We start from the raw sequence: 26,528 nt of genomic DNA on the forward strand, positions 1-26,528 counted from the left end.
GGAAGTGTTTCTTTAATCCTCAAATTTGTCAAATGCTTTATAATAATGGAGATCATAATCTCCGGGTTGTTAGGAGAAATGGAATGGTTCTTGAGGATATTTTTTCCTTCCTGAGAAATTGCTATATGAGAAAATGCTTCATTCAGTTTTTTTTTTTTTTTTTTTTTTAATCCTTTCGACATGCTTTAAGGTCCTCAGGAAATGAGTAGATGGCACTGATTCAGGTCTTTTGTAAGACACTGAACAATGTTCAGGTCTCTGCTTCACAGAGTTAGTGGCCCTGAGCCCTCACAGGTGACTCTGAAAAGCAGTTTGCTTTTTTAATATTGTACTCACACAGACATTTTAAATATAGTGTTCAAATGAGGTCATGATTTTGGAAATAGCAGTCTTAAAGAATCTTGGCCGTGCCACATAAACTGTCAGGCAGCAAGGCAGTACATCATTTCAGGATGAAGGAGAGTGTGCCTTAAGGCCATGATATTCATGTTTCATTGGTTTCTTCTTCAGCTTAGGTCAGGGCATCTTTCTGTTTTCCTCTGCTTTTTTCATACTGAAGAATTCCTTTTTTCTTTGTTTGTGAGGCAGCCACAAGTCTCAACCTGCCTTGCAAATGATAACATTATTAATGCCCTTCTGCTTTCCAAGTCATTTATACATTGCCTGCTAACAGCTCTTGCTTGTTAAATATCCAGAGCTAGTGCAGTGCTGAGAAGCATGGGAAATATTCAGGTCCAGGAAGGGCATAGATACAGTAATGATTGCTCATTCTAGTGATGAATGTGGACTGTACTTTCCTAATGTGATATGGGATTGGCAAAAGGTAGGTTGTCCCTTGCTCATTACTTTTCATTGCCTGGTATCGTTTGACAGTTACCCTAAGTCTCAGAGTTAGGGAAGGAACTGCAGGATTAATTTCCTGTGAATACATTGAGGAAGGTAGTTTTTGAGTTGTTCAAACTGAAAAATAAAAACAAGAACAAGATTTAAAATGAAACAAGCAAACAAAACATCCTACTGCAACCTACAGAAAGAATACTTAGCTATAATTCTAAGCACTTTAGAAATTAATTTTTTTCTTGATAAATCTGGTAATTAAAAGTATCACCAATTTCTGTTTTCAAAAGATTTATTGTTTTTAATTATGTGTGGGTATGTGTCTGTGTGGGAGTATGTGCGTGTGAGTGTGGTGTCCACAGCAGCCAGAAGAGGGTGTCTGCTTCCTTGGATCTAGAGTTACAGACTGTTGGGAGGTGCCTTACTGTGGGTGCTGGAAACAGAACTCCTGGCCTTTGGAAGAGCAGTGCGTGTGCTCTTAACTGTGAGCCATTCCTCTAGCCCCTTACCAAATTTCTTTCTTTCTTTCCTTCTTTTTCTGTTTTGGTTTTTGTTGTTGTCGTTGTTTGTTTGTTTGCTTTTTGAGACAGGGTTCCTTTGTGTAGCTCTGACTGTCCTGGAACTCAGTTTGTAGATCAGGATGGCCTTAAACTCACAGAGATCTGCCTGCCTCTCCTTTCAGAGTTCTGGGATTAAAGGCTTGGATCACAATGCCTGGCACCCAAGTTTTACAGACTTTTGAGGTAGAATTTTTGCATCTTATTCTTCCCCAAAGAAACTTGGCCAGTATGCATCCGGATTCCCAGACTCTTGGACAAGAGTTTATCCATCCTTACAGTTATGCACGAAGAATTGTACTATGTTCTCACAAATGTTCCTCACACTTAAGAGAATAAATTTATTACCCTGTATTCTAGCGAGTCGCCAGTTAATAAGTCACATTGAACAGTTTTTGGATACCAATGAAACACTGTATTTCATGAAGAGTATGGACTGCATCAAAGCTTTCCGGGAAGAAGCCATTCAGGTAATTACGCTCGCCCATCTTCTGCTCCAACAGCTGCCATAGGGCAGAGGTAAGCAGCACCCCACAAACAAGCCTAAGGTTTGGAAAGCATCATTCTCACTGAGAATAGTATCCAGGAAAGTGGAAATGTCTACACTCATGGCAACTGTCATTATCATCTCTCAGGAGGAACGGAGGTAGTTGCGGCTGGGGAAGGGGTTCATCCCTCAGAGTCAGCTTTTTATAACAACAGTGTACAGGCTTCATGCTCCTACTTAGAGAATTGAGGAAAGTCCCATGGTAACCTCTGGTAGCCCTCTCATTATAGAAGATAAGCCAACTCTTTTAGGGAAATTGATGGAACGTATATATTAGTGTGATTGTTGAGAAGGATTTTACAATGACAACAGTAGTATATGAATGCCAGGAGAAACAAAGAACCCTAGAAACAACAATAATTCTGCAATGTTCTAAGTGGCTTTTCTTTGTTTTGTTGGGAACTTTTAGAAAATGCTTATAAACTTCTTCCAGATTATTTACTGGCTTTATTTCTCTAAGCTAAAAGTGAGCCAGTTTGAAATGGAAGGTGTATTTTTAAAGTTGGCACAGTAGGAGAGTATGTTTTTGTGTGGGTGCTGATTAAATATTTGCTGAATGAACAAACTAATACTTGAATAATTTAGGTGCTTACAAAGAATGACAAGAAAATGAGAAAATGGTTAAAATTAAAATAAAAGACTCAGAAGTAGATGATCCAAATACCCTACAGATTAAAAACAAAAAACAAAAAATCCCAACATTCTGGAAAAGTAGAATTAAGAAAAGGCTAAGCGTGGCTCAGGTGAGTACATGTTGGCATCACAGATCCAGCTAGGACTTGGGTGGGAAAACAGAAGGAAGGCTAGGGCTATCTGTCTCAGCAGCCTTGTGTGGACGAGGCTCCGTGTTCCGTCCGCCTCAGCACCACAAAGATGAAAGCAAGATGGAAGAGGAGCAAAAAGGTCTGGAGACAGATCGGTCCATTTTAATGTAGACCTGGTAAAAAGTGAAATTAGTTTTTTAAAAGAACATGAAATTCATCTAAAGATACAAAATACCAAGTGATTCTTTGCTCCTTAAAAATCTTCTCAAATTTTCTGATGCATAATGACATTTCTTTTTCCTTTCCTCCCACTCTCACTAGTCTCCTGTCTGTTAACGGGTCTCAGCAGTCCACACTCACAATACGGCTGAGGCTGGCCTTGAACTCCTTATTCCCTTGCCTCCATTTCCCCAATGCTAGGATTATAGGCATGTGCCAAGGAGCCAAGATGAGTGTGTTTATATATGTGTGTGTACACATATTTATATTAGATATAACATACTGAAATAGTCATAATTGAAATAATGAGTGAATTTCACTTTAAAATTACTGCAGATGCTGTGGGTAGTGTAGACATAACAAGCCTGGCTGAGTTACCACTGGGGTGACGTAGCTCAGCGGTAGAGCACTCAGCTGGCGTGCATGAGAGCCTGTGGTCAGTCTCTGAGAATGACAGAAAGAAGCAAAGATTGTATATATTGGCGATTCCTGAAGTCAGGTGATCAGTTGGATTGCTGCGTGAGCAATCAATAGTGAACTATTGTCTTGTTTGAAATTGTCTGTGCTGAAGGTTAAAAATGAAGTTCTAAGCTGCCCAAATCTACGTGGCTCTGAGCAGCTCCGTGCCTTCCGTGGATAGACGGCTTTCTGGTTCACAAAGAGCAGAGCCGCCTGAGCTGCTGGTTCGCCGTTAGCAAAACACCTCTGATTTCTGATGGGCTCAGGTGCAGTGCCCTGGGGAAAGGGGTGCTCGGCTCCGTGCTTGCTGACTTGCCTCTTGTGCTCTTGTCCACTCCAGTTTGCAAAAGAGCAGCGCTTCAACAGTTTCCTGGAAGCCCTTCGAGAGAAAGTGGAAATTAAACAATTAAACCATTTCTGGGAAATTGTTGTTCAGGGTAAGGTGATGCTGTTTTCTTCAGATATTTATGCTACTTAAAATATATATGAAACTTTCCTTTTAAGAAATAGTTTTCATTTTCATGTGTGTGGTGTACATGTATGTACATCTGCATGTTTGCATGTATGAGATATGTATGTGTGTGTCCCTGTGTGTGGGTTTGTGTGTGTCCGCTCGCGTGTGTGTGCACACATACACATGTACACGGGCGCACAGTTGATGCTGGGAATCGTCTCCAATGTTCTTCACCTCACTTTTTAGATGGAGTTACTTTGATCAGCAAAGATGAAGGCCCTGGAAGCTCTGTCACTGCCGAGGAAGCCACAAAGGTACTGCGAGCTAATCCCCTCTGTCTCTTTAGATGAGTTAGTCCACCAGGAAGCTGCCAGCACAGTGCACCCATTCCATACTGGTCAAGTCGGCTGCCTCAGCTGCAGCCTTCTCAGACGAGACACTCAGCCTGTTCTTGTTGTTTCTGGAGTCCACCTGCAGCCCCAGCTTCCATAACTGCAGAGCTGTTGAACTCCGCAGTGTACTTCCTGCTTAGCCTAGATCCTAACAAAGACCGTGAAGTCCCCATCTCCCAACTCTCTCCCCACCTTAAGTTTTTAAAATGACATTTAAGTTGTGTGTGTGTGTGTGTGTGTGTGTGTGTGTGTGTGTCTGTGTGTCTGTGTGTCTGTGTGTGTGGTGGGGTGGACTGCATGCAGTGGTGCATGGCTTGGGCACATGTACCTGTGTGGCTGCCTGATACAACTGCAGGAATTGCTTCTCTCCTACTATCCTGTGGGTTCCAGGGGTTGAACTCAGGTTGTCAGACTTGGTGGCAAACACACTCACCCACAGAGCCATGTAGCGCACCCTCCCCCACCTCTTTTTTAAACAGCAAGGTTAAACTGGTTAAACAGCAAGGGCTGGTGACTGTGGTTCTGCGGTGGAGTAACTGGCTAGAAAGTGCCTATAAGGTACTGAGTTTCTTCCCCTGCACTAAAAAAAAAAAAAAAAAAAAAAAAAAAAGAAGAAGAAAAGATAAAGACCACTCCAAAGATTCTGCTGGTTTGAGACAGGTCTCGGGAGTGGTTTGTTTGAGGTTTTAAAGCTGTTCGTGTGAATACAGTGTGGAGCTGGCAGAGAAACCCTCTAGTCCAACACCGGGAACAGCTGGGTGTTTTCAGCAGAAGACCCCATGTATACAGAACCATGAGCTTTTGATTGGCACATTTATGAGGCTAAGGCCTCCGTGTTTGATGTATTGAATATTAAGTCTGACTCAGCTGTCAGTCAAATATATATAGCTATTTAGTTGGGTAATTCTTCTTTGTACCTCAAGGTTGTAATGAAATTTTTATGAAATTAAATTGAGTAACTCAGAGTACATAGTTTATATACTCTGCTCCAGCTGCAGATACTGGCTGACCTAGTCCCCCTAGCACAGTACCTGGCAGTACCCACTAGCACAGTACCTGGCAGCTGGCAGTGGGCTAAAGCTGCTGCCTGGTAGTCACTTGGCTTGGGTAATGACAGTAGTCTGACCTCTAGAAGCTCAAAGTTCTGGGAGCATTAGGGCTGTGATGGAGACTCAGAAATAAGCACAGGTGGAAAGGAGAACTGAACAGCTAGTAAGGACTGGCAGGGACAAGACTGGGAATGTTCTTTACTCGTCCAGCTTCAGGCCAAATGGAAAATGCCATGAATTTTCAACTCAGAAAAGGCATCATACATATGCAAGATTAGAGTCTCACAACAGCGTAATGCAGCCATGACCATTCAGGCCTTTACAGCCATTGAAGCAGGACAGTCTCCCCAAGCATGGTTGGCTACCATAAAAAGCTAAAATGTTATGCTCAGGATGCGAGGCTAAGCACTGCACTCAGGGTCAGCTGCTTTCGACCCAGAGAAGAGCATGTCTGATTGCATGCGGGTTGATGCCTCAAGTCCCGCCTCTGAGAAAAAGGTATCGGACGGGTCTGATGCTCTTTGGGTGGATGACACCTAAATGAACATCAGTACAAAGTCCCAATTTATTTCTAATATCAGAGATCAGACCTCTACTCTTGCCTGATGCGTCTAAAACAAAAAGGGGGAACTGTAGAGAGCTGCGTAATGCTGTGCCTTAAAGATAGAGCTGGTTTCCGCCTTCCACCTTCCCGATGGTGAGTGCTCTCTATCACGAACAACTCCACATTTGGCTAAGGCCGAGGATCTGGCTTGCTCCCACGTATGTGGACCTATCTGCATTGCCCACGTGGCATGCTGGGGTTGGCTACCCAGAGGCTATTTAAGCTGTGGGCTGGCTTTCCCCAGGGTCAGATGATTGTTCAAGGTTCCTGAATAAACTGCATTGAAAAAAAAAAAAAAAAAAGGGCATCATACAGGAACCAAAGTATTATTTGGGAGAGAAGATAACCAGGAATAATCAAGAATTCTAACTAATTATTTTAATTTACAAAGTGTTTTTTTTTTTTTCTGAGTTGTTTTATTTGCCTTGTTTTGTTTCTTTTTTTCTAGACAGGGTTTCTCTGTGTAGCCTTGGCTGTCCTGGACTAACTTTGTTGATCAGGCTGGCCTTGAACTCACAGCAATTCACCTGCCCCTTCCTCCCAGAGTGTTGTTATGATCACAGGCGTGCCCCACCGTGCCTGGCTTGATTTATTTACTTATTTATTTTTAGATAGGGTCTATAGCCTAGGCTGGCCTTGATCTCCCTATATGTAGTTGAGGAAGACCTTGAACTTGAAAACAAAATGTGTGTGTATGTGTGAGTATACACCTGTTGAAGTGCGTGTTCATATGAGTGCAGGCACACTCAGGCTAGGACATGGGTGTGGCGGTCAGAGGACAACCTTGGGTGTCATTTTGTCTTTCTGTTTGAGACAGGATTTCTTTTTGCTGCTGCCTGTGGCAGTGTAGCTGGCCTGCAAGTTTCTGGGGCTTCTGCTGTTTCAATTTCCCATCTTATTCAGGAACTGTGGGCTTACAGATGTGTATGAGAGTCTCCAGCTTTCACAGGGGTTGTAAGGCTCTAAATTCAGGTGTCCATCCTGTGCTTTCTCCGCTGAGCCATTTCCTCAGTATGGCTTTGATTTCTGATCTTGTTGCTCCCATCTCCCAAGTGCTGAAATGACAGGTGTACCTCACCACACCGACGCCTGCAATACTGGGAATTGAACCCAGGGCCTCGAACTTGCTGAGAACGCACACCACCAGCTGAGCTGTGCCCCACCCTCCCCACCCATTGCATAAGTTTTTGTTAAAAAACAGGTCGGGGCCTACCCTTGAGAATTAAGATCATAGTACTCCGAAGAGTGCTCCTTGGTGCTTATTATCGTCTCTGTGCTCCACAGTACCTGGAGCCGCTCCTGCCACAGTTAGTACTGAGGGCCGTGGGCTTGAGAATGTCACTCAGATGTTTGATTTTATTTCTATTCATCAGTTTTTTACAGTGCTGGAATCAATCAAGGGTCTTCAGAGAAACACAAATAGAACAGAGGGAGAGGGAGGGAGGGAAGGAGGAAGAGAGAGAAAGAGAATGAATCTGTTTAACCTAGACCTTATAAAAAGAAAGAAATTCCGTATCTTTTTCTGCATTCAAGTTTGGCTTCAAATTACACTAGAGAATAAAAGTGTGACCTGTAATGGGGAAATGCCAGTCATCATATTGCATGGTCTGACAACTCTTATCTCTTTATAAAAGGGAGAACAGTTGTTGAGTTTTTCACGTCTGCCTCCCCTTGCAGGCACACACAAACTTTTTGTGGGTGTAGGCTTTTACCCCAAGGAGGATCTCAAGTTACACACCGAGAAGGACAGATACTTTGCTTGTCTTTATCCTTCTTGATGGGTGCTGGCTACCACCCTGACCTTATAAAGTTTAAAGACGCGAGAGGGTGACCCTTCAAAAGCAAAGGCTCTCTCAAGATGACACCCTCAAAGGGGAAAAAAAAAGTCTCTTGTAAATCCCTGTTCCCAACAGATGACGAGACCCACCTGGACCAATCTGTGCAGATTATAGGGACATAGGTGCTTTGGGTCCTACCTGACATCACTGTTGCCAGCCTCTTGTCCAGCACACGATGGACGAGCTGACTATAAGGAGCTGACTCTGGTGATAGCAGTGGCGCAGGTCTGAGATCTGAATGACAGGTTGGCTGGTTTGAGATCAAGAAAGGATTCCTGTGTCACCATCTCAAATAAGAACCCCTGAGAGAAAGGCCTTCACCTGACTGGATGAGGCTTACCAACATTATCAAGGGTGTTCCTGAGTCAGCTTTTATAAATGTTTATCTTACTACAAGACACCATCACAGCAACATCCAGACAGCATTTGACAGACAGCTGGGCTTCAGGTCTGGAGAAGCTAGAGTAAAGCTGTGCCAGTAGCTCTTGCTAAATGTAGTAAGTCCATATGTAATTTAATTAGTCATTATGCATTATGAAAATCTGTCATCTTGGTGAGACTGACCACATATTCTAGTTCTTACAGGAAGTGGGGAATGCTGATGTTGAAAAGGTAGGCTTTCCTCCCAGCAGCACATCTTAGCCAAAAATGTCACATGTCGGTGAGAAGGGAGTTAGTAAAGGAAGGAATCTAAAAAGAGATAACACTTTCGGATTGTCCGAGACTTGTTCTGTATTGTACATGTAAATCGTCTTTCAAAGTTAAGAGCATAGAGCTTATGCCTCAACAGTCTTAATGGCTGATAATTAAGCTTTAGAGAAAGATTTCAGCTAATTGCTAGGAATAAGGTGAGTTGTTAGATGATTCTGATATTACCAGAACCGATTTGGTTGTAGTTTAAGACAACTCTGGGGATGTCGCCATCTTTGAGTGGAGTTAGCATAGTGACTGACAGGTGGGGGACACACTTCTCCTGTCACTGGCTGCCTGATGCCTTCTTGCTTGTTGAACCCCTGTCAGCAAAACTTTATGACAGATGAGAAGCCAAAAATGCAGCTGAATTCATGGAGTACCAGCTCTGTAGCAGGCGCTTTGGTATGCATCATCTTACACCCTCTGCAAAAGTACGTTTCATAGCAGCCTTGCGGATTGCCTTTTGCATCTAGAAAGTACCCATTTTCTTTCTTTTTTCACATTTTTAGTGCTTCTACCAATTTACTATTTTTATGCATGTGCGTATGCATATGTGTGAGAGTACTTCATGTATACGTGATGTGGAGGTGCATGGAGGCCCGAGGAAGATATCTTCTTTCAAATTTAAGAGCACAGAGCCTCAGGTATTCTGCTCTCTCGTGCTCCACCATTGTCTCATTGTTGAGACAGGGACTGTCATAGTTTTGCTATGATAAAACCCCGTAACAGAAAGTATCTTAGGGAAAAAAGGGTTTATTTGGTTTACAATTGCAGGTTACAGTCCCTCACTGTGGGAAGGCCAAGGCAGGTTCCTGAAGCAGCTGGTCCTAACCAGTGAAGAGCAGAGAATGGATGAATGCATGCTGAGTACTGAGCCAGCCTTCTCTGCTCTGACACAGTCCACGTTCCCCAAACAAGGAAATGATGCTGCTCCCTTTCAGGCTGGGTTTCCCATACTCTTTAAGGCGATCAGGACAGTTGGCCCACAGTTGGCCAACCTTATCCAGATATCTGTTACGGATACTCTTTTTCCCAGGAGACTCTAGGCTGTATCAGGTTAAGAATAAAACCTAATCATTTTGGGGTCCCTCACTGAACATGGAGCCAGGCTGGCAGCTAGCAAGCCCCAGTGATCCTTCTGTCTCCACCTCCCACATCTTTGCGGTGACAGGTGCACATAGCCGTTCCTGGATTTTATTATTTTTTAATTAATTTTTTTCAGACAATATGTTTGACCACATTCTTTTCCCTTCCCCACCTCCTCCCAGACCTTCCCCACCTCCCTACCCACCCAGACTTCATGTTCTTTCCCTTCCCCCTCTTAAAAAAAACAATAATAAAACAAAAAAAAAAAAAAATCAAAAGAAACAAAAAGAAAAAAAAAAAAAAAAACAAAAAACAAAGCAGAGACTACAGAAAAAGCCCCCAAACATGGAGTTTTAAGTTGGCCAGCTACTGAGGGGGCCTGGCCTGGAGGGTGGATGGTACACCTTGTGACACTTCGTTGGAGAAAACTGGTTGTCACTTTCCCAGCAGGCACCCCTTGCCAGTAGCTTCTTGGTAAGGGGTGGGACTCTGTGTCTGTTTGCTCTTCTCAGTGCTGGGGTGTTGTGTGGCTTGAGCCAGTGCAAGTCTTGTGCAGGCTGTAACAGTCCTGGGATTCATGCACATTGCAGTCCTGTGTCTGGAGGACAGTGTTTCTGTGGTGTCATCCGTTGCCTCATCTTCTGTGTGGATCCCTGAGCCTTGTGGGGAGGGCTGAGATACAGGCATGCTGCTAGGACTGAGTGCTTCAAACTCTCTCATTCTTCCTGCACATTGTCCAGTTGTGGGTCTCTGTGTTAATTCTCATCTGCTGCTTCTTTGATGAGGGTTGAGCCGTGCACTGACCTATAGCCATAACATTCTCCATTAGGAGTCGTATTATTGCTCTGTTCCTTTAGCAGAGTAGTAGTTGACTCCTCTAGGCCCACAATCTATTTAGCCCAAGATTCTTGGCCTCTTCTGCAGTGTCAGTTATGGGTTCCATCTCATGGAGTGGGCCTTAAATCCAGTCAGAAAGTGGTTGGTTATCACCATAGCATTTGTGCCAATATTGCACTAGCATATCTAGTAGGCAGGTCACACCTGGTATTTATGTGGGTACTGGGATCTGAAAACATGTACTGATGCAGATGTAGAAAGTATTCTTACGTCTTTGTAGCCCTTAATTTAGTATTTATAATAAATGTTTACATGATAATATTTTGACATAGAAAGAACTTCCACAGTGTATGATATTCATTTAGAATATGTGTATATGTGTATCTATACATATCATGTTCAGGTAAGAGTAGGAAACAATGAGGATAACATTTTGTATTTATTTAAACATAGAACCAGTGGTTCCCATTACCACTCTGATCTTCACAGTGACCTTCTAAGAACTGACAGGAGTGGAATGTCATCCTGTTAGCACTGGGAAGCCAAGCCCTAGAAAGGTTAAATGGGGTTATACTGTGAGCTTTTAAAAGACAGCAAGAAGATTAAAATGCCCTGCGCTGGGCCTGCATTCCCGAGTGAATGGATGGTCTTATAAGTGGAACCTTTGACCAGCAGTCACTAAAACACACTTGTCCCCATCTGCTTCATTTCAACAAGGAACTGGCACCGCCAAAAGGTGCTTACAGTGACTGCGTACAGTGACCTAAAGACCGTAAAGTAGAGCCTGAACCGTGTGGATCCTTTCAGTGTCTGCTGTGCACAATTATGCTTTTGTGTCTACCTTAATAGCAGCAAACCCTTTATTTTATACTCTACATGGTTTTTTGGCCAGGGGGAGTGCTTAGTAGGTAAAGCGCTTACTACATGATGGAGAAGAGGGGCCTCTAGAGTTGTCCTCTGACCTCTTCCTGCACAGTATGGCATGCATGTATTTTTATTTTATGTGTATATGTATTTTGCTTGCATGTATGTATGTGTACCGCGTACATGCCAAGTGTCCTCAGAGTCAGAAGATGGTATGAGACCCCCTGGGACTGGGGTGACAGACAGCTGTGAGCCTAGCTCGGGTCCTCTGGAAGGGTAGCAAGTGCTCTTAACTAGTGAGCCAGTCTCTGAAGAACTGTTTCTAGGCACGGTGACACTTGACTGTAACCCCAGCCCTCACAAGGCTGATGTAGGAGGGTCCTGAGCTCAAGGCCATCCTAAGTTGCACAGCCAGACCCTGTCTAAAAAGAAAAGAAGCATTTCTCTAACTCAGGTGGTCTCTGTTGGACCCTGTTAGGGGAAAAAAAAACTGTGTGTGATCTTGCAATATTACTTAATGGTTATTTAAAACCTGACAATTTTTATCTTGTTTTTATTTTTTGGTTTTTGAGACAGAGTTTCACTGTGTAGCCCTGGCTGTCCTGGAACTAACTTTGTAGACCCGGCTGGCCCCTAACTTACAGAGACCACCTGTCTCTGGGATTATGCTACCACGCACAGCAAGCTTGCTGGTGTTTACATTTAGATTTTCATTAAGGCAGAACAGACATATACTGAACATTCATAAACGTCACGCGTCTACAACTTGATGGATTTTTACGTATCATATACCTAAATGTCTGCTGGTGCCTTTCCATCAGAACCTCCTGTCTCCTGCGTAGCTGCTATTGAACACCACAAGAGAACCTTTTTGTCTGCTCCTGGCCTCCGTATGCTTGGAGTCATGCTCTTTATGATTCACCACCACTACTCTTGTATGTTGTGGCTGTGTAGGGCCACAGTGTCAGCCATTTCTCCTGATGACAGGCATTTGGCTTGTTTGGGACATTTGACATTTACAAATGAAGTCATGGCAGATATTCTTGTACGTACTTGGGTATAAGTTGGGTATAACCCCTGTGCTTAGAGCATTTACCCTTACAGAAACATTTCCGCCTCCCTTAGTTCATCTGAGACTAAGCACAAACCCATGAGTTAGAGGGGGTATTAGAGAATAATTAGTTGTGCGATGGTCAGGTCCTTGCCCAGGGGCTGCCAAGAAACCAGCCGAGCTAAGGTTCTGGCTGTGTTCCGCACACCAGGCTGCAGGGTGAAATAAGCTGTTGGTGTCATTTTAGGTAACCTTGTGCTTTTTCAGGCTTGAACTCGCCGTGTAGTGGAGGGTGACCTTAAACTCCTTATGCCCCTTTCTTCACCTCATGACTGATCCCCCCCTTTCTTCACCTCATGACTGAACTACCACCTCGAGCTTTGTTTTGCTTGTTTGTTTGTTTTCATAATTTTCATCGCTATAGTGTTGGGCATTGGACCCAGGCTCAGCACATGGTAGAAAGACTCTACCACTACTGTCCCAGCCTGAAGTTGCTGAATGGGCTGTGGTCACCTGGTGGTGTTGGAATCAGCCCAGTGAAAGCTTTAGGGCTTTGTTGTATTTTGAGACAAAAGTCTCACTTTATGGTCCAGGCTAGCCTGGAACTCCATATGTAGACCTGGCTGGCTTGGAACTTACAGCACTCCACTTGCCTCAGCGTCCAAGTGCTGGCACTGCCTGTGCGAGCCACCACATCCGGCCCCGTGTGCCTTCAGTAAGGGTGCTGGTAAGGGTCTGATTGTTAGCTTTTAGTCTTAATGGAGGGACAGGTCTGGCAGTTCCTACAAAGAGGTTATTGATTCCATTTCTCTGAACGTGGCCAGCATCGAATCTCATGTACTTAGCGTAGGACCGTTTATTCATTTCATAATGATCAGTCTTTAGGTAAGGAGGCTCTTTGTGGTAACCGCAAGTAAATGATGGTGGTTTGAGGAAGGGGAGAGCATGTCACCCAAGTGTCCATTCTGTTCTGTCTCCACTCAGGATATTGCTGAGGGAAAGAACAACGAAAGATGAGAAGGACTCTTCCTATTTTGCTGCAGTCTGAGAATGTGGTTCTTTGAGAAAGCAGGCCAGTCCTCGTGTGCTCGCTCTCTAGCTTCCTTGTCACTGTGTAGGCCAGAAATGACCTGCCGCTAAAACCGATGAGGAGCGATCTGGGGAAGAGCTGAGCCTTGCCTGGGGCTTTGGGGAGGGTAAGGAGGCCGCCCAGCCTGTAGCCATAATCCGCTTATGGAGGGATGTGGAGCAGGTCTGTCAGGGAATCAGCGGCAGATGCTCTGCACTTGGTGGAAACTCAGGCTTTTCTTTTTCTTCTTTCTGTTGCTCTGTTCTTTCCAGAAACTTGGTCTTGTCTCAGAGATGTGCCGTTGGTGTTTGGTTATATATACCACGGCCATACTGTGCAGACAGCCCTACCTTACGTTGTCCTTTAATTACACTATAAAGATGCCCTGCAGGAAGAGAGGTAGTGGGAATTGGAGCTTTTGGAGGATGACTGCCACGATGTGTTAGGGTTTTTCTAGATTCGTCAGGGAGTACCTGCCATGTTTCAGGTGTCTGAGGCGCAAGATGGAATGGGCTCATTGCTTTGGAAGGTGCTGGATATCTGTGGCCCTTCGGGATACATAGCAAGAGCCAACTCTGCCTGTTATTCTTTTCACCCTAACTAGGTAAGTCTTAACTATAGATTTCTAATATGTGGAAAATTGTCTGTGTTGATTAATGATAATGAGTGGAAGAGGCAAGGCAGAAAATAATCATTTTAGATATAATAGTCAGGACAACTATAAAGATTAAGTTAAGAATTAAGGGTGGGCAAAGCTTATTTTTAACCTTTGGCATAGTAAACCACAACACAGTAAACCATGTGCAAAACTTCATTTTTCTGCAGTTGGTCCTCATAAATCTTTGTTAATGTCACCCAGAATCAATGTACCTAAGCTGCACTACAGTTCTGTTCAGACTGTCTGTCCCGGATTTTCTCTCTGATAGTGTTGATCCCAATTCTGAATGGGATCTCGTGGAAGATGACAAAGGAACTATGGGAAGATCCATAGTGGCCTTAAAGAATGTCAGTCAAAATGGAGATCAACATGAAGTGAGGGGAAAATAAACTCAGGGAAGAGAAGCCATCAACAGACTGCCACAGCTTCTGTCCCAGGGCTGAGAGCGATGCCAGCAATAGCCTGAAACCTGCAGCTCTGTTAGGCGCTCAAGTCTATGCATGCATGCAAGGGTGCAAGCATGGGAGTGAGTGAGCGTGTGTGACTGAGCAGAGTGCACTCCCAGGATGCACTCCATGCAGCCTCGTATTTAATGGGAGACTGCTTTACCTCTTTTTAGGGTGATAACTTCATGTAGGTCCTCAGTCTCAAAAGTCATGGTCATCCCTGTCATTCATAAAGTAACATGGATTCATAGGGAAAACAAATCTGGCCAGTTATCATGTTAGGAAAGTGAGAAAGCTGCAGGTACATGCCTTTTCCCTATTGCACGGAGGCAGGGTTGAACTGGAAGGCTTGCTTGACGTGCAGAAAAACAACAGAAAGCCATGTGCCATGCCCATCTCCACTACCCCACTCAAAATACTTACGCAGGCTCATGTCACCTTACCTGGAGTACAGATGCTCCAGGAAGGTCACCTTCTGTGTTGGGACAGTAGGCTTCAGTCAAACTCACCCCTTACATACAGTGGTCATGTGCCCCAGAGTCTGAAAAGATGCCCTACTGTTCTGTCTTGGACGGGGGCAGGATGGGAAATAGTGTTCAGATAATTTCCAGAGCCTCATGGTACTTTCAAAAGTCTGAATGTCACTCCTGGTTCCTTACAGCATCTCTGTCTTACTCCTACTCTTATCTGCCTGTTTTCAGGCCATTTCTAACACAAACAGAAGGATTTCCACCAAAGATTCAACAGCCTCCCAAGCTTGCCCGTTTTGTCCTCTGTTGGGTTCAGGAATAGATGGTTATAATCTTGCGTAATTCTTCTGTGCCTTTCAAATGAGACCAGAGGAGGTGGTTTTATCTGGGGGAGAGGTTTTGCTGTTTTCTTAGCCTGGACATGCCAGTGCGCCCTGCGGAAGAAATGGAATACCTACAGGGTGCGCGCCAGCTCCTCCTTACCAGGCACTGATGCTTCCCCGTCCCCGCCAGAGCTCTCTCTGGTGATGAGTTAGTGTGGACTGACTCCCGTGTCTCAGCCTTCCTGAGTTTGCCTGCTCTTTTCGTTAAAAAAAAAAAAAAAAGACAAAAGTGATCCTAGTGTAATGACTGACTTCCTGTTTACAGTTTCTGGCCCTCAAGGACAAAGCAAAAGAAGACGAGACAGGACTCGAAGAAGGTGGCGATGTGGATGATTTAGTGAGTACTTTTAATGGGCACCAGGTGTTTGAAGACGGAGTTGTCTGAGCTGTAAATACAGCCACAAAATCTGTCATTGTAGACTTGTTTGTTTTGTTTTGTGTGTGTGTATTAACTTCACACACACCAGACGCTCCTTACACTGTTAATTATCCCCATTACAAATATAATCGTATAGGTAATTTTATAATGGGAATTCCTGTTTTCTGCGGTTTCAATTATAGTGTTCATTCAGATTAATCCTCCCCTCTGAAGAGCTAAGAGCAGAGCCAGGGACGCTATTCCCTTCGTAGAAAAAGGTCATAATTTACTGAAATCGTTCTTAACCAGAAATAAGCAGTAAACCATGCAGTTTGTGTGGGCTGACAAATACAGGCATCCTTTAAAAAGCCCACTTCTTAAATGTTCCCAATTAGCTTCTTATAAACAAAGCAGCCTGATAGGCACCTGAAGATTTCTGGACCTCATCACACCATGCTGTTGGTGCTGGGAGACTGTGTAAGCGTGGGCTTTCACGACCATTGTTCACGTTTGGGAAAACCATGCCCTCAGCCTCACATGAAAACCACATCGATGCTACCAGCTTTTTTGTGGGAGAGTTTTTAGGGCTGGAATGAGGAAACATTTGGTGTTGTAAGTCCTAAAATAGTTGCAGGGAACACCGCACAGGTTTGTGCATGTAACAACCAGTACAGTTTCCATTCGCCCTCTCACCGGAGCTGCGGGTCTAAGGGCGGCCTGGGTCCTTTATAAACATGTTGTTCTTGTTTACAGCTGGACATGATATAGACCATGGATGTGTGGGGAACCCAAGAGTGCCATCACCATGTTGCTGAGAGTTCTGACCGAGCATCCTGAGGCCATGCAGGGGGACCTAAAGCTCTGACCATCATTCCAGCGGACAGCTTGGGAGCAAATCAACCCAGATCTCCACAGTGACCACAAACACATATATTACAAAGAAGAACTTAGACCCTATCCACATTTATAAAGAGTCATTATCTTCTGACTGGCATACCATGTCTTGTGTGAAGTCTTTCTTTTTAGAAGTACTCTGTAAGTACTAAGGTGCTCTTGGAATGGTCGCTCCAGATAGAAAGTATAGGTAGGATACATGGACTTTTTTTTTTTTAACATAAAAACATTAATAACATTTGTTTGCGTGTGTATACCCGGAGGAGATCGGAGGACAACTTGTAGGTGTCTTTTCTCTCCTTCCACCATATGGGTCCTGCAGACTGAGTTCAAGATACCAGATTTGGTGGCAAGCTCCTTGACCTGGGGTGCCATCTCTCTGGCCCAATAGACTTTTTAATAGGTCTGCCCCTTGCTTATATATCCATCTTATTTCTTGTGGAGTCTGAATCTTCCAGTGTTGGCTTTCAGAACCACCTGTGGCTATTTGACATGTTACCACTATCTAGTGGTACATGAAAAAAAAAAATCGAGGTCTGTGTGACCAAAGGTAGGACACAGAATATGCTTTGGTAGTTTTGATAAGGTGGCTAGTGAATGGCCTTGGCATGACTGTGTTCTCTTAAACTCTCAAAAGTGTCTCTAGTGTGGACTATAGGTGATATGGGACCCTAGGTTTAGATTGCGTTAGTACTGCGACCACGGCCCAAGAAATGGCTGATTGTTGCCTTGCCTCTCTTCCATGCAGCAAAGGGCACAGGAGCAACAGCAAAATGGAAGTCAAAAATTGCTTTCCAGACAACAAGCTTTGGGGCAGTTAAATTGTAGCTCATGGCTAACGTTTGAAGCCTGCCTCTAACCCTGGACCGAGCTAAGACATTTTTGAGCCTGCTTAGGAGTGAGCCCTGGCTTTCTTGCCTGATTTGCAGAACGGACACAAAGTAGAAATAATACACTGTTTAAAATTATCTAAACAACCCAACTGTCAGTTCATTCATTTTTAATTTCCTCAAAATAGCACCCAAGCTTCCTCGTCCTCACTTTCTGATCCTCATGTGGCTTTCTTTGTCCACCTATCAGAAGCATAGAGTTGCAAACCCTTGTTCAGAGTTGGGGGTCTTGAAATCATTTTCGAATAGGAGTGCCCCCTTTTCTCCTTTTAAGCATAATTCAGAACTAATCGCTCTAGATACGTAATGGTGTAGTGTTTGAGATAGCTCCCCAGATGCCTGCTGTGCCTACCGACTCTCAGTGCCGCCAGCCCGTAGCTGCTGCAGAGTCCCTTCACCTCTGTGAACATCAAAGTTAAAGCAATCTCTTGCATTTCAGCCATGGCTACACTGCCTGGAGAAGACAGAATCTTCCCAGTGAGAGGGGGTTCAGTGGTGGCTACGCAGGGGATGCTTGAATGATGGGAACAGGTGTGGCTGTCTGTGTAGGAGAAGCAGCCCCCCCCAAAACATGCCCATTTTAAACACACACACACACACACACACACACACACACACACTCTCTCTCTCTCTCTCTCTCTCTCTCTCTAGGCCCACCTGCATTTGCCATGCAATGTGGCAGTGGTTCTCAACCTGTGGCCTGCAATCCCTCTACAGGGGTCACCTAAGACCATAAGAAAACACAGATATTTACATCATGATTCATACCAGTGGCGAAATTACAGTTATGAAGTAGCAGCAAAAATAATTTTATGGTCAGGGGGCTTCACCACTGCAATAGCATGAGTGAGGGAACAGAGGGTTCCCTGAGAGAGCTGGATGAGGTTAGTGGAGATTTATTACTTCTTCAGCATGCTAAAATTTGTGTTACTGGTATGGTTCATGAATGTATACTGTGAACAGCAGATAGTCTTCGGCAAACCAGGGAAATGCGACTTGTTTTGAAGCAGAACTCTTCATTCTGAAACAGGTCTGATTTGTTGGGTAAATGTTTTGATGATCTCCCTGAGAGTAGGAGGTGGCAGGATAAAGACAGGCGTGTGCACTCTGGAGGGGCACGACAGTAGCTAGGCGTTTTGGCTGGTTCCAGCCTTTGTGTTGGTGAAGGTTGTAGCATAAGCTAGGGCAGAGCTGTGGAGATGGGGGCTGGTGAAGTGGACAGAGCTGCATTCTCTGTAGGGAGAGTGGCCTCGGGGAGCAGGGGAGCCCAGGTGTTCGTGTCCATCTGTTCTTCATTTTCGGTGGGTGGTTATGGGTAAGTCTTCATGTTCCCACCAGAGACACTGTACAGCATCTGTGTCTTGTGCGTGTGTTTGGAGTTGATTATTTGAGAGTTACAGGTGAGAGTTATAAACTGACCTCTCATAGTGGGCAAGGAAGAGAGGCTGCCCAGGGGAGCCATGCTTGTATCATGTGGATGCCCTGTCTAAACCTGGATAGGAGCCCAGCAAACAGAAGTCCTTGTTCCTGTGACCAGGACCAAGCCTCTGTATAAGTGTTCACTAGAACAAAAACAAAGGATTTGGAGATGAGAGCTGATCCAGGAATGCACAGAACATAGAGTGCCTAAGATATCACCGTTTTTTTGTTGTTGTTGTTGTGGTGGTGGTGGTAGGTTTGGTTGGTTGTTTTTTGTGTGTATGTGTGTTTCTCTGTGAAGCCTGGCTGTCCTGGAATCATACCAGGCTAACCTTGAACTCATACCAGGCTGACCTTGATCTCCGACATCTACCTGCCTCTGTTTCTCTGGTGCTGGCATTACAGAAGTGTGCCATAGCGCACAAACTGCATTCCAAGCTGTTGGTTTGAAGGTAATGATTAAGGGAGCACACACTGGGGCAAGATCAAATACATCATCAGAAATGGCTCAGCGGTTGAGAGCACTGGCTGTTCTTCCGGAGGGCACAGATTAAAATCCCTGCACCTTTGTGGCAGCTCACAACTGTCTGTAACTCCAGTTCTAGGGGTTCTGGCACCGTCACACAGATACATACATTCAGGCAAAACCTTTATAAATAATATACCATCAAAGTGTCATATTTGTTCCATACCCAACATTGTTTTTGTTTATTTCAAGAATGTGGCGTCTGTTACTGGAGTTAGGACTTGTCCCTTTGAGGGTTCCCCTCTGGTGATTTTGGAAACAGGCAAGAGATTTTCTGATCCTTCTCTGGTAGTGTCTGCACTAAGGCTAGAAACGGATATGCCCTGGTCAGAGTATACGATACAAACTTGAATTGTATTTATCTCTCCCTTAGTAAGAACAAAAGGTTGAAAACTGTGTTTGATTTTTTTCTTAGTTTGCATTGACGGAGAGTTTTGGAAGTGGGTACAGAAGGCCCTCACGGGGCATCGTTGAAGCCACCTGGGGAGTGTGAAAGGAGCCTCAGCGCTTCTGGCTCTGTGCTGTCATTTCTGCAGCTTCAGCAACACCCGAGAACCATGTTAGTCAGCACTGAGTTCCTGTGGCCTGTGCCCCAGGACTGGCCGGAGACGATGAATGGTGTTTGCACCACCTGAGGAGAGAATGGACTCCACTCTGGAGGTCAGTCCTGGGCCAGATACAAAGCTGAGGAGGGAGCTACGGCCACTGCTGACTCTAGGTTTACATCAAAGGGTGGACTGAGAGAGTCTGCCTCTGGTGTCTGAGGGCTTTGGAGGTCCCCGGGGGAGGGGAGGATGGACTGGCCTCTGGCTGTAGGAAATGTCCCATCCATAGGTCATCCAAAGCTGATGGAAGTACATGACTTAAAACTCAAATTCTTGATGTTCTTCAAAGTAATCTCAGCCACACACATTTTAGTCACCCTTCTCAAGCCAAACGTCGTCATCATTGTTTTTATTGCGCTTCATAAAAATTTTCCAGTGGTGACTTTTTACAGTTTTCACACATTACATGTACTCCCAGAAGTCAAGAGACCACAACTAAGCAAAAGGGTGAGTCACATGCTCCAAAGACAATTTGAAAGAAACTTATTCAGTGCCACTATACATATGTTTTAGTACGAATGACATTTCCATTTCAAAGGGACTTCTGTCTTCAGTAGCAGAAACTGCCCAGGGCTTGTGTTGATTTGAGGCAGCCCATGGACACTCTTCCTTTCTCTGTCACCATTGGATCTGGCTACCGTGAAGCAAAGAGGACAATATGACCTTTGGAAAAACCAAAACTTTTTGATGGTTTTTTCCAACAGCCCACTTCAAAGAATGTGTTTAAATATAGTCTTTCTCCAGATCCAAAATAGCATTGATGGTGTTAAGGGGGAAAAAAAAAACTGGCGGCCATTTTACTTTGCACTCCAACTTAAAATAATTATTTATACTTATTTAATCCCCTCCCCCACTCTGTCCATGCCATGGACATAGGTTAGACGGGAAGTTGAGTAGGTACTTCTCACCTACTGTGTGAGTCCTAGAGGTCAGACTCAAGTCACCAGGCATAACAGTAAGTTCCTTTACCTACTGAGCCATCTCCAGCCTACATCCCAACTTTTAAAAGGTTACAAAATATAACTGTTCATTGAGGTAAACACTTCCCACGGAGTCAGCCAGCAGCAGCAACTCCAGGCCCTCCCAGCCTTCCTGCTTCACCTCCTTCCTCACACTTACATTTGCCAGAGAGTCTTCTAGAGGGAGATGGAAAATTTCCTGCCTTCTGTTGTGAGGCCCAGGAACCCCCAGAAAGGATTGGGAAGGCATACTATGTCCCTCCCATAGCCTTTCTCCTGCCGCCACAGTTTAAGAGAGTGCTTTCAGGAGACAGAGTGGACCTTCCTGTTACCACCAGAGGCTTGGGGAAAGCCTGTCGTTGGCTCTTACAGTGATTGGAAAAGCAGTGAGGACAGATGTGGAGTTCTGGAAGCCAAGGTTTCAAAACCACTTGATAATATCATACATAGCTTTCCTGTCTTCTTCCTACACACCTGTTTTTTAGTGCCCACCAAAATGGACACCCCATGACCGAGCCCTGGTGGCTTTAGAAGAATAAGGACAGAGTCAAGATCATAGCCACACATGCTCCCTGTCTCTTGCCATGCAATGTTCAGTGTCCTCTCTAGTCTCTGCCAGCAAGTTGCAGCTCCCAGAACTTACATCTGCACACCCATGATGTAAGTGTAAGGTGTTTTTCCATCTCCTCTGCTGTATCCTAGCTGTTTGACCTTGGATAAATCACTCAACCATTGTCAACCCCAGTTTCTGTAACTGTCAGACAGGATTTATGTTAACCTGCCATCCAGGGTTGCAGGGGAAAATGAAGGTGAACTACATAAAATGTTTGCCACAGAGCGAGCACCCAGTAACGTTTCCCATTATTAGTCTCTCCAGGGTTGTGTACATTCTTTCTCTACTCCGGCATTCTTCCTGCTCTGCTGAGCCTCACATGAATGAGCCAGTAGCCAACAGCACTCACCTCTGTCCCCAACTTGTTCTGTGCATTTTTTTTCCCAAATAAAATGGGCAGCTGCCCCTCAAGGATGTTGGTGACAGTAGAAGAAGAGGAAAAGAACCTCGGGCTCTCAACAGGAGAAGCATGTGTGTTTCAAGTCCTTGAATCTTAGCAAGCCAACCATGAGGTATCTGTTCCTCTGGCTCCTTTGTTTAACGGCACCCCACCCCCACCCCACGGAGCCCTGGATCTTCCAACAGTGTCAGGGCTGGACGCCTTTTATGGGCCATTTTTATTAGCGCCCTGATCGAGGCTTAATCACCACTCATAAACTGCTATCCGCCCACTGGCACAGAGAGATGGGAAGTATGATTCTAATTAATAGTTGAAGCAGAGAGGGCATTCGGAGTTTCAGGACTAAGAGTGTTGAGGGGGGGAGGAGAAGAGAAAGAGAGAAATTGAAAGAGAGGCTATGTGATAGCTAAAGAGCAAAACTAACCCCTCTGGCACACGCGTGTGTGCTGTCTTTCCACTCACAAGTTATAATCTCTTTGCCTGCCATATATGTTCATATTCCCTTCCTGACCCACTATTTGCTTCCTAGGACATCATTCACATTGGATTTAGAGCTTAACCTATGCCAGTGACCCCTTTTTAACTGATTACATCAGCAGATACCCTGATTCCTAGTAAGGTCACATACTAAGGTACTGGGTGTTCAGACTTCAGCATAGCTTTTGGGGAGAATAACAGTGCAACCACTAAAACTCTTATCTTGACTGCAAAGAAAAAAAATTACAGTTAGAAAAAAAATGTGTGTTTTATGTGTGAGGGGAAAGAATGCTGCTACACACACACACACACATACACAGGGGAGATGAGGTCTTTTTGGGGGTGTATGCATTTGTGTTTGTTGACAAGCTATAATCTGAGGTTTTGTCTTTCTAGACAAGGCGAAAGCATGTGTTTCTGCATGCATGTACATTTACACATGTGCATTAGCTTGTGGGAGGTGGGACATTTGTCCATCCTGGGTAAGCAGAAAAGGCCACGCTGCTAAACTGAGGAAGTGATCAGTGTGTCTGTTACTAAATGTTGGTTCGTATTTACACCCTGTACTCTGTGTCCTTTTATTCATGAGTTCTTGACTGTTGCGAAGCAAGAGAGCACATAATCCCCATTTTTCCTGGTCCCAGGATGTGGCTCCATCCTCTTGCGTTTCTCTCTATGAGTCTGTGTAGACTGCTTAAACCCTGTGAAGGATGATGGGAAGAAAGGTCCTTATTGATTTTCCTGCAGTCCTCAAGCAGGTACCTGTATACTTGCTCCTACTCTGTAGATTCAAGTTAATAAAGGTGTATTGAACACCTGCTGTGTCTATACTCTTGGGCCCTCAAGATTAGAGTTTGAAGAATACGCATGGCTTGTACTCTGGAAGTTCCTGGATTGGTAGGGTGAGAAGTTCACAGAGCTGTGAAAGAGGTATGAGAAGAGCAGCAAAGACACTGGTGAGGTATTGGCTTCAGTCGATAGCAGGGGCTGCTTTCTGGAATTGGCAGCACTTAAGATGGACACTAATGGTACAGAATTTAATCAAGAGAGAGGACAGGCTGTTCAAATAAAGGACACAGCAGAGGTCAGTCCAGGCTCACAGAGGGGTAAGTGGTTGGCCTGCGGGTACAAATGCAGGAAGGGAAATGGGAGTGAGTTCCACTACAAAGACAGGGTTGACCCGTTACCTCTGGAGACCCTTGACTCTGAAGAGAGAAAAGGATCAGGTGGACACTTGAGCAAGGTTATGCAGATCACAGTACTCAGTGAAATGAAGGGGGTTTCTCAGGGGCAGGGTGCAGGAGAGCTATGCAGAGGCTGCTGCAGTAAGTCTCCAAGAGAGGAGACTGGGGTGGGGGTGGGGGCAAGCCCGGGCAGCCTCTGAGGGAGTAGAGGTGTCTGATAGCATAAAGAGCCACTGGGTGTGGGAATCCATTCCTCCACTTCTTCAGAATCTTGGGGGAAAGTGGCCGCTGTCAAAAGCATATGCAAGGACGCCCCTTCAACACACCCTCAGGCCACACGTCTGCAGCTCTCCCCTCTTCTCTGATATCAAGGTGGTCACTGCTCCTGGACTCACCTGTCCCCATTTCTGCCTCAGCCACATTTCTCCCCAACCTTTCTCTCTTTTCCAGAAAAGTCCTTATAGTTTTTCATCAGCTGTTGTTGTTTGTTTGTTTTCAGCCTCCTGTGGGAGTTCTGACCTTTGTTACCATTGTCACTACCTGGGTAGGAAGAAACCATTTTAAGTGCTGTCTTCTTGGGGCTGCAGGAGGGCTGGCCCTCCCACCCATCTGAACTCAAGGAACATTTACTGAGCCCCTTGCAGCTCTCTCTTACCAGGCTCTGGGTGGCTCTCCCCTGACCCCAAACTCTTCACAGAAGCTAGCCACTCAGGGTGTTAGGGAAGTCTTCAGACTGCCCTCTGGGCAGCGCTGTGTTGCTCAGCTGTGCTGTACATTTGCATCACCCGGAGAGCTCAGGCCTCCCAACCTGCAAATTGAAGGCCTGGCTGTTTATGCCACAGCTAAGGAGCCAGCAGAAGTCATGTTTAAGGATTCCCCAGCTGGCCAGCATGGAGGCTCGCATGTGTAATCCCAGTACTCAGGAGGCCGACCCAAGAGGATTATACCAAATTCAAGGCCATCCCAGACTACAGGGTCAGAGCCTGTCTCAAAAAAAATTCAATCAGCCGACCAGACAGAAAGGATCCTGTGATGGTGTTGATTGCCAACTAGAATCATCTGGACCTCTGGGTATAGACGGTTACCTTGATTACGTTAATTGACACAGGAGGAGCCATCTTTGCTGAGGGTGGGACCATTAGGCATGGAATCCTGGGTTATATAACATGGAGAAAGAAGTCAAATGATGAGCGCTCATTCCTTCCTTTCTGTTTGCTGATGTGAGCAGTTGCTTCAAGTTCCTGCTGCCCTGACTTCCCGGCTGTGTCTGTACCCTTGAACTGTGTGCTGAAATAATCTTTCTCCTTGAGATGCTGTAGTTAGGGTATTTTATCGTGACAACCAGAAAGTATCTGAGACAGATCCTCAGTGGATCTCACGGACAGCCGCTTTCGGGAATCGCTGTAGTGTTTTCTGTCTACTCTTGGCAACAAACAGCTGTGTTTCTAGAATTGCTTGGCATCTGAGTTGGTAGAGTAAATAAAGATCCACTCTCATCAGCATGGACAGGCGTCATCTTGCCCACTGAGAGCCTGGGTAGAAGAAGGTGCCCATTCTGTCATCAGAAGGAAGAGGTGGGGGAGGGGGTGGGATTTGGACCGGCAATTCACACGTTTTCTTACCTTTGAACACTAATACCCTTCTTCATAAGCCTTTAGAAACCAAGTCACTGGATTACTTGTTTCTCCAGCTTGCAAGTGACAGACAGGTCACGGGACTTCCTGCCCTCCATAAGTGTGTGTCAGTGTTCAGATTAGTAAGTGGATCCCTGACGTAGAATGAATGGCTCAGACTACAATTTCCCAACTCTACAATGGTGTGAAAGCATCTTTATTCAGTAGAAAATATACTTGGAATTTTCAGTTTTAATTGTTTGCCATGGATGATGATATGTGGCAACATGATATTCTTTCCCAATTCTGTACGATGGCACCAAGCCACAGCAGCTAGGCAGCACAAGATTGTAGAATAAAGCCACCGATATTGCACAGTTGATAAGTTATGATGTTTGACAGGTATGCTAGTCCATTTTGCGTTACAGTAACGAAATACCTGAGGAAGTCAGCTTAAAAGAAGAAAACATTTTATTTTGGTTCACAACTTTGGAAGTTTCCGTTGGTTGGTCTATCGCTTTTGGGCCCTGTAATGAGGCAGTGTATCATGTGATTTGTGCAGTAAAGGAAACGTCTCTGGCTAGAGAGATGGCTCAGAGGTTAAGAGCACTGGCTGCTCTGCCAGAGGTCCTGGGTGCAATTCCATGGTGGCTCACGACCATCTATGGTGAGATCTGGTGCCCTCTTCTGGCATGCAGGTGTACACTGTATACATAATAAATAAATAAATCTTAAAAAGTAAAAAGGAGACCTCTCATCTCATGGCAGTCAGAAAGCAAAATGGGAAGGGGCTGGGCTCTACCCCTTTAAGGGCAGGTTCCAGTGACCTAGTTTTCTAACATCTTCAGATAGCACCACAGGCTTGTGACCAAGGCTTTTGGGAGACAGTTATCCAAGCCATTCAATGGTTACCAAATGCATTTCAGGACATTGTCGGCTGGTGATAGATTTGTCAGGACCTGACCCCATCACAAACAAAGAACATGTATCTCACTTGTCTGATAGAAAGCATAGTTCCCTGTGCTAGAACCCAAAGTCCAGAAAACAGGTTGAAGCTGTTTTTTTGTTGGTTTGGTTTGGCTTGGTTTTTTGAGACAGGGTTTCTCTGTGTAGCACTGGCTGTCTTGGAACCCACTCTGTAGTCCAGGCTGGCCTCAGTCTTAGAGACCCGCCTGCCTCCTGAGTGCTGGGATTAAAGGCGCAGGCCAGGCAAGCTCTGTTTTGAATCTCAACACTCCCAGCTCCTGGAAGGAGTAGTAAACCCTCCCTGGTGTGAGCGCTCCTCCTTAGACTCTAAGGGTCTGGTTCATCCG

At 45.0% G+C, this 26,528-nt stretch overlaps 1 protein-coding gene across 2 annotated transcripts in view; it reads left to right on the plus strand.

The window, feature by feature from the left end:
- The window catches only part of Xrcc5 (X-ray repair cross complementing 5), an 88,932-nt gene extending 72,303 nt beyond the window's left edge, over positions 1–16,629 (plus strand). The window contains exons 17-21 of one of the 2 annotated variants that reach the window (XM_021645386.2): positions 1,755–1,864; positions 3,724–3,820; positions 4,084–4,151; positions 15,543–15,614; positions 16,389–16,629. In XM_021645386.2, coding sequence (XP_021501061.1) covers positions 1,755–1,864; positions 3,724–3,820; positions 4,084–4,151; positions 15,543–15,614; positions 16,389–16,403 — 362 coding nt within the window. In that variant the 3' untranslated portion in view covers positions 16,404–16,629. The remainder of the gene's footprint in view (positions 1–1,754; positions 1,865–3,723; positions 3,821–4,083; positions 4,152–15,542; positions 15,615–16,388) is intronic. The other variant, XM_060368597.1, reaches the window with a different exon arrangement.
- Positions 16,630–26,528: the final 9,899 nt, after the last annotated feature.

Source organism: Meriones unguiculatus, chromosome 15, assembly GCF_030254825.1.
Source record: "Meriones unguiculatus strain TT.TT164.6M chromosome 15, Bangor_MerUng_6.1, whole genome shotgun sequence".
Taxonomy (NCBI): Eukaryota; Metazoa; Chordata; class Mammalia; order Rodentia; family Muridae; genus Meriones; species Meriones unguiculatus.